The sequence below is a fragment of the Molothrus aeneus genome, chromosome 3 (assembly GCF_037042795.1).
Source record: "Molothrus aeneus isolate 106 chromosome 3, BPBGC_Maene_1.0, whole genome shotgun sequence".
NCBI classification, from domain to species: domain Eukaryota; kingdom Metazoa; phylum Chordata; class Aves; order Passeriformes; family Icteridae; genus Molothrus; species Molothrus aeneus.
Genome location: NC_089648.1, coordinates 49717409 through 49726005, shown reverse-complemented (window position 1 = coordinate 49726005; position 8597 = coordinate 49717409). Strand labels below are relative to the sequence as shown.

At 43.4% G+C, this 8597-nt stretch overlaps 1 protein-coding gene across 2 annotated transcripts; it reads right to left on the bottom strand.

The window, feature by feature from the left end:
* Positions 1-4021: 4021 nt before the first annotated feature.
* On the bottom strand, positions 4022-8287 carry ABRACL (ABRA C-terminal like). 2 transcript variants are annotated; one of them, XM_066545693.1, is made up of 3 exons: positions 8211-8287; positions 5826-5892; positions 4022-4609 (listed from the first exon to the last, which is right to left on the bottom strand). In XM_066545693.1, exons 2-3 carry the CDS (start codon positions 5884-5886, stop codon positions 4425-4427), a joined length of 246 nt encoding a protein of 81 aa, XP_066401790.1. In that variant the 5' UTR covers positions 5887-5892; positions 8211-8287; the 3' UTR covers positions 4022-4424. The 2 variants fall into 2 exon arrangements, with proteins under 2 accessions (XP_066401790.1, XP_066401791.1); XM_066545694.1 differs by lacking the exon at positions 8211-8287 and adding an exon at positions 7935-8025.
* Positions 8288-8597: the final 310 nt, after the last annotated feature.

The following is an 8597-nucleotide window of genomic DNA, read 5'->3' as shown; positions in this document are numbered from 1 at the left end:
ATCACAATACTCCCATTCAAACATAATTGCCATTTTACTGCTTGTTTCCCCACTGGGAAAAAAATAGTCAGGTTTTGAATACCTGTTGTAGCAATAAGTATGCATAGTATGCATATACAATTACATGGTACATTGTCCTCTCTGGAGAAGAGCTTTAAGCATGGCAAGGTGGCAGCAAAACCCTTAGTGTCACTCAGCTTTCAGTGGTTGTGCAGGAGGAAGCTCCAAAAAGGAACAAGGTCATGGATACAATGCTGCTATATTTGTGAAAATGCTGTACTGGCAAATGCTCAGGTCTGACTCTAAGCAATTCTTTGAAAGGAGTTTTGATCTGGATCTGACCTGACAAGACTCAGGAGAGCATTTGTAGGTTGAACTACTCCCTCTCTAGGTTACCAGGCTGACATTTGAATCACTCAGGTGCTCTGGCAGAGATAAGCATAATCTGCAATGACATCTAGGCTACACCAGAAGATAATGCTTCTTCTGGTGTATTACTCAAAATGTATGCCAGCAGACTGGCTTCAGCTGCTTAAATAGAAACTGCAGTGCATTTGTGGCTAAAGCTGCACTCAGAGTGGCAGAACTAAACTGAATCACCACCCTCAGGAAAACTTTATTAGAATAATTTCACATTAGGCAGTTTATGTAACTAGATGTTAAAAACACTGCTTTCCAGAAACACTGTCAAGCACTTATCCTCAAATAACCCATTCAACTTATTTTTAAACCAGAGGTACCTGGAAATACCAACCATAGAGAATCCTGGAAATCAAGCTCTTCAACTTGCTCTTGACTTTCTTTGAGAATGACATTTCAGATCAAAATACTGAAGATATCTTGCATTGAAAAGCAAATCATTAGGAGATCTAAACTGGTATGGGTTTTGCTGCTGAGAGAAAAGGCAGATAATGAATTTTGCAAAATTACTGACTTTGCCAGTTTCCAAAAGACACACATTGTGGTTTTTTTAAGTCCTTGAAAGCATGATTCCTATCATGTTATCAGACAAAGGATTTTCAATTAATGCTGAACATTACTTCTGCTGGAGACTGTGGAGCAAACATTTAGGACTGTTTTACATACTAGGTGGAGATGATACAAAGATATCATTAAGGGTTAGTGTTTTGGTATGGACCCATAAGGCCGGTCCTGTGATCATTATGTGGTGTCATCTTGGCAAAGGCTCTGCAAGTGTTTAAACATGCTTAATATTTTGTGCTGCCAGACTAGAGGAGAATCTCAGCTTATTTATAAAACTAATTTAAAATAAAACCACTAAGTATCAGTGGCAATATAATAAGTTTTCAGTGTGTAAGAACTTCCTGCTTCTCTTCCTCTTGTTCTTCCCTTAAGTGTTTTTTTGTGGCAAAGCTTTACACAGGCATGAATGGTGAAAGTGACATTGCTGTCATTGAGTGAAATCCCTCAGAACAGAAAGAATACCTCCAGGAAAGCTTTGGAGGGAGCATGAGAAACAAGCAAAACACAACATGCATTTTCAAAATTCATTCCAATAAGAGAGGCACATAAAATATAGTGTTGCATAGATTTCAATCCTTGCTTTGCTCACGCTCCGAGCAAAAATAAAATAAAATAAATAATAAAAAAACCCAACAAAAACAAAAACAAACAAAAAAAAAAACATGCTCACAAGAGAAATAGTGGCAAAGTCTAAGATGTCACCACCTCCCACAAGAGGTTATGCAGACCTGCACCTCAGCACCTTCATAGCATAGTTAAAATTCCTTTGAAAAGTACATTTATCTCCAGTCACTGGATTTTGTATGGAAACAGCTGAGATGAGTGAGTGTGAGTGCACACACTCCACTCCACAATCTACTCTAACAGTCTCAGCTTAAGACACGCACAGGTGACATCTTAAATTGTATTAGTTAGCTTTGTCTGGGGCTCATCCAACCTCTCCTCAAGTTTCCACCATGCTCTCAGATCTTATGAAAATGGAGACTGAATAAGCCAAGCTCACTTCCGTTGATTTCCCAGCATTATCGCAGGCAGGTGACAGCTACCGATAGCTCTTGCACTGTTGTCAAAAATCTCTGATTCTTCCTACTTCCCCACATTTTTTACTTTCTGTTTTGCAATGACTGGTGCTCCTGGCTGCCCTGCAAACTTTCTTCAGAGCCATAGCTGGCACAATCACAAACTCATTGCAGAGGAGTGCTGATTGTACTACTGTTTATAGAAATAGGTAATTCCTGCCCCCAGCTTTCTATTATTGTATCAAGTGCTCCAGGAACTACATCTCATATCCAGGCCATTTGCTGTGGAAATTATTTCCTTAACAGATGTGTTGTCCCATGGACGGGAAGAAATGCTAGTATTTGATTTTCTCTGGGGGAAAAAATAAATTAGAAAGTCAACAGTGCTTGTCTGTAACCTGAAGTGAAAACCCTACACAGTTCTGAGGCCATTAGATACTGGATTAGACTTTGCACTGGACACAAATTCTTACATATACATCCTTGTTCCTGTTGTTCCTCACCTGCTTTCAGAATCAGAGAGAAAATGAAACTCAACTGCCCCAGGCAGTACACAAGCTACACTCTCCTCTGATTGTTACATTTATTTTAATTCCAAGTTTCTCTGTCTCTTTCTACATGGTGTTCCCAGAAGCCCTGAACACTTTTATTAGTATTGTTAAAGTAAGAGAGACATAAAGGTCTCTTCCTAGTCCTTTCTTGCCTCAAACTCAGCACTGAGCCTTACATTTACTGGTTTGGTTTTTACTAAATTTTCAAGGCTGAGCCCTTCAGTGCTTAAAGAGCTGTCATGAGCTTGCACAGAGAGCTGCTTCCTGGCTGGGATAGGTTGGTACCGTCTGTACCAAAACTGGCATCTCAGACAATCATAAAGCAGTTGGTATCTGTCAGCATACTCAGGCTATTCTGTGAATCCAGACAATCCAGACTCTTGCAGCAAAACAGAAGCAGAAGAAAATCCAGCTGTAGTTATCTGGCAACTCACAGCTGTCTGGTCTCACCCCTCTGGCAGAAGGCGTCTTAAAGGCATCTCTGTCCCCTTCTTTCTACCTGAGGAGCACAGGGGTGCAGGCACTTGCCAGCTCAGGTCGGGAAGCAGAAGAGCTGCACCAGAGTGGCAGAACCCTGGAGCCAGTAAGATGTGCTGAGCTCCACTCCAGCTGGCTTGGACCCAGACAGCTCAAGTTTCTCTGTGTATCACTTCCCTGCTCTCCAGATTCTGGGGCCAGCACAAGCAGAGGCAGCCCAGATCTGTTTGCACACAGGATCTAAGTCGTCTTCCTGTTTCACAAAGCAGAGCAAAACAAGTCGAAAGGGGTAGCAGCTGGAAATACACAGCTTTGTAGAGATTCCATAACAATGCACACATTTGCTGGATGTGTGAATGAGGAGACACTTTTCAAACATTTTGCACTTGTAAAAGGCTGCTAAGGGAAATTCACCTATCCTGCAACTTTAAGAGCTGCAGCTGTGGAGTGCAAGCACAGAGCAGGAAGCAGTTTGCTTACCCACAGCTGCTTTCCTCATGCAGCAACTCTTTCTCCCTACTGGAGGGTACACTTCTACCTGATAAAGAGAATTGGCAGTAAGCTAGAAAACAATCAAAAGGGCTTTTTTCTTCCCCTCCCCTGCCACCTACTGCCTGGAGAGATTTAAAGAAAGTAGGACTTCTATGAGGAAAGGAACCACAGCCTGAAGCTGCTGCACTAACTTCCGGTTGACACTGCATGGAAGCATTCAGGGAGCTCCTCACCCACTTCCTTCACAAGTCTAGAGGACAAGAAAACAAAAGCACATGGCCCTGCCACAGATGAATGAGGTACATTTAACATTCATGCCTTTTTGTGCACAATCTGGTCAATCCAAAGGGCAGTCATTCTTCTACTGAATCACGCTGCCAAATTATTTCTATCTCACTGTTGTGCTTTCTGAACAGTTGCCTAAATACGCTCCTTGCAGGAATTCAGCTTGCTTTCATTTCAGATTGCAAATAAAAAGAGAAACAAAAGCAGTAAGAATAACACAAATTTAAGTATGTGCTTTTATTTTATACTTTCATGGCACATTTTCATTTGTAAACATTAAATTACCAGTCCTCTTCTTCATATGTTGAAAATATCCACTAGACATTTGAGAGAATTACCTGAGATTAAAAAAAAAAATAGAAACAAAAAAAAAGAAAAGAGAGAAAAAGATCTGGCATCTTTTACATTACCCACATACAGTACCATTTTAGGAAGACTTAGAAAAGGGAATGTTTTCCAAAATAGGACAGTTTTCTTTTGACTATAAAGATATAGAAAATACATCAAAATGCCTTGGAATGATCAGCCTTATTAAGAGTATGTGGAAAATCGAACAATTGTTTGATTGATCAAACTGTTTCAAGCAGTTCCATTAACACACAGCTGCAACACTGCTTCAGTCCTGCAGCAGCATGATATCCACGTTGTCGTGAACACCTTGTAAAAGCAGCTCTCCTTGGTAAGTGACGATCTTCCGTCGTTTTGCCGCCTTAAGCGTTCCCACCAGGGCTTCAAAGAGGTTGGCACACTTCTCATCAGCAAACAGCACACCAAATTTCACACTCACTTGTCCATCAGCATCTAAATAAAAGACATAATGTAGATTTCCTTCAAGTTAGGAAACTCCTGGGAAGATAAGGTAGCACAGAGAACACTGAAATCAAACCCCACTGTGTTTCCCAGTTTATTTGGGATCATATTATAAATGCTGATGATAAACACTAGGCAGAATTCCTGCCTAATCTAACTTTGCCTTTCCTTACAGAGACTTGCATCAAGGACCATATATCTGCTCTGTTTACTTTTATTGATGACTTTCTGAAACCTATGACAAGCACAGGCTATTGAACCTCTTCACAGCACTTGGAGGAAATTAGTTTAAATAATTAAAATCCTAGAATATCTCAAATTGAGGGAGACCCAAAAGGATAAAGTCTAACACCCTGCTCCTCCAACCTAAATCTAAAACATACAATATTTTTTTCACAATTTTTCCACTCATTAATTTTTGAGGGTCACATTGAAAAGGCTGCAATGCAAATTTTCACACAAAGCAAAAATTTTAAAATATATATTAAAGTTATGTTATTCCTAAAAAGCAGATGCAGTCGTAAAAATGCAAGATGAACATATGCATTTAGGTTTTGAAAAACAAGTGGAACTGAACAAATAGCACCAGAACTGACATATAGGAGCAGGGAGCATTTCCACAAACTACACAAATATTTGTAAAGAAATAGGAGTTTTAGCAATGAAAGACAATCTTAAGAGAAAATGGTACTTTCTAAGCAAATTTAAGGAAGTTTGGAACTACACATATAACTCCTGGATCAGTTTTAGGCATACAGACCAATTTGTTCCAAATAGTAAGATCATGAACACAATGGAAATGCATGAATTCTGAAGCAAAGAAGTCACCAAGGAAGGAGGTGGAAGGAGAAGTTGCAACTTTCTTCTGTGGTGACTGTAGCAAGTATTGAAAGCCTAAAGAAAAGGTAACTCCAGCAGCTGATTCAGGATTCAGGGAGCAGGATTTCAGGCCTCCATCCTCTCTGCTGCAGAGGTTTAAATGTTTAACTTCATAACAGAACTACTTTAAAGGATGGAACACAGGCAGTACCTTACAGTCCAACATGACGTGCATATGCAGGTTTTCAGATTACCTGCTCATTTGAATTTGCCAAGCTCTTAGTTTGATGAAACATGACTACATGTGTATGACACACATGCATGGTGACATGTATGTACATACATCTATAATGTGACCACATCCATACAGAAGTACTACAATACTTACTTTTGGTTCCCAGCCGCCGAATCTCCTCAACTAAGAGGCTAATTTCATGTTCCACATTCATTGTGGTCTAAAACGAAAAAAAAAAAAAAACGAACTTCTTTGGAATCCTGTAAATCCTTTGCACCATTCTGGCATATTCTCAGTTCTTTAGGAATGTCAGAACACTTCATAAATCCCCGTAGCTGGGAGATGCATGACTACAGGATAATCTAGGATTTTAGTTTTGTTACATTCTGTACACAAATATAAAGAGCCAATCTCAAAATATGACAGATGTGTGAAGGTCAAGGAAGAGGAGAGTTGTTTGTTTTAAGGAATGAGCTTAAGCTGCCACAGAATCAGAGCAACTCACTAACATCACACGTCTTCAGGGGTGTCGCAACTTTCCATTGATGGACTCAATCAAAATGGAACATCTGCCTTTAAGTTTCTCTCGGGAATATGTGGTAGATTTGGTTTCTTAAACCACACCACAGCTTTCTACATATGCTGGAAAGATACTGCTGGTTACAGACACACATGGTGTCTTAAAGGACAGCAGCTCCTGCATACCTGCTACTGAAAGCAGAACTGATCCAAACTATGCAAATGACCTAAGGCAGTCAACATTTTTGCCATCCAAAATGATCCTGAGAATCTACTATGCTGCCAAACATATCCAGGGCACCTCTCTGCCATGAAACGCAGCAATTTGCACCAACGTGTACCAATGCCTTGCAACAGTTTAGCCATTTGTGGTACAGCATATGGCAGCACTACAGTCACACACAACACTACCTGGCCACAAAGCGCCCGAGGTTAACAACTGCAGATGCCTGAAAGGTGTTTCATGGCCCATCCTGTGCAAAGCAGCATCAACACAATGACACCTTTAGATGCTGAACTCCTTAAGCAAAAACTGGCATTGATGTAAGCACAACAAACTGGACATCACAGACAAAACAAAGCATGAAATGCAGGCTCCATGTGTGCCAACAATGCAGCCTGGAACAAAAGCCACTGAGAGCTTCTGGAGCTGAGCACTTGCTTAAAAGGGCTCAGTGAGAACTGAGACCCACTCTGTTGTTCAAGAAACTGGGATTTCTGCACTAGTATGAAAGTGGAGTTAAAAAATAGACATCTGAATGCATCACAAACTCTTCCTAAGGGAAAAGCTTCCTCTCCTTTCTTTTTTTTATTGAGTTAAAATAGGCAAGAGTGACACAGTTCCACTTCCTGACCCCTTATGATTTACCCAAGAGGCAAAAAAATTTGCAGCAGAGTCGGATTTTTAGATCCAAAATTCACATGCAAAAAAATTGTTTCTTTTTAGCATGCAAACCTGAGCAAGCTTAATCATCAGCATGGGTTTTGGGCAAAGCCCCAAGTGAACCACAGCTTCATCCCTAGTGCACGGTATCAGCAGCAGTGCAGTGGATATCAGCTGCAGACCGACAGGTGACATTGAAAGTGGAGGTGCTGCCGTGGGACCACTGCTGCGAAGGGCAGGGCAGCAAGGCTGCACAGCTGCAAATGCCTTGGGTGAACTCCACAAAGTTCCGGATTTTGTTGGATTCCGCACTAAACAGAACAAGTCAGCAAGGAAAATATGACCCATCTCTTAGAACGCTTACACTCCCATAATTTGTCAGACTGCCGGTTTTGATATCGCTCATCACAACGGCATAATTGTCTTCTCTTTAAAGACGTTCTTCTCACTTTAAAGGCTCTTTTTTACATTCAGCTCTTTAAATTCACGTTGATTTCTAATTATTTTCATACATGTATATGATCGATATAAACAGCGTTATTTAAAATAAAAAAGTTAAATTCTACATTATTAGGCAAGACTTTTGAGATCAGAGAAGCGTGGCTGAGCAAGGAGTAGGGATGCTCAGTATTTCAAAACTTAAATACTTGCTTTATACTGTAGATGCTCAACACACCAACTATCAAAAGTGCACGGCAGCTATTAGACTCTGATACTCCTGACGCCAATACACTGCCGCAAGGCAGTATATCGGTGGAATGGAAATTAAACTTCTCCTTATTTGGCAGAAGGACGCCGAATCGCTGCGAGCACACACACGCACGCACGCACACACCCACCCACACGCATCTGTGACCCACCGCGCTCCTGTCCCCGCGCAAGCACCGATGGCCCCTGGGCCGGACAGCGCCGGGAGGCAGAGCGCGGCTCGCTCCCCACAGCCCGGCGGGATCCGGCTCCCGCCGCCGCCCGCGCAGGGAGCGCCGGGAAGCGGGCCCCGCCCGGGAGAGCGGCACCGCACCCGCTGCCCGGGCAGCGCCTCTGCCCCCGCCGCGGAGGGAGGGAAGGACGGCTCCCTGCGCCGGAGGGACGGACGGCTGGCTGTCCCCGACCCGCTCCCGCCCGCCGGCACTCACCCGCTGCCGCTGCCGTGGCCGCTCGGAGCCGTGGGGCAGCGCCGGGCGGGGTCTGGCCGGCGAGGGGCGGGCGGAGGTGGCTCTGCCCCCGCCGGGCCGCGCCGCCTCCCGCGCTGAGCCCCGCCGCCCCGGGGCGGCGCTCCCGGCCATCTTGGCTCTGCCTGGATGGGGTGCTGCGAGAGTGGCTTGCTGCTGCCCTGCCGGGACCCCTCTTCCCGTGCTGTGCCAGGGTTAAATTCTTCCCGCGGCACGGGTGCTAGTGGGTTTGTTGGGTAAAACGCCTTCCAAGGCCAGCCTTCAGCAGGTACCCCTGTTCATGTGGGCCAGCTTTTTGTAACTTACCGTGTTGCTTCAGTCACTCTCCGTCACCGTCCCATGCCCCGTATG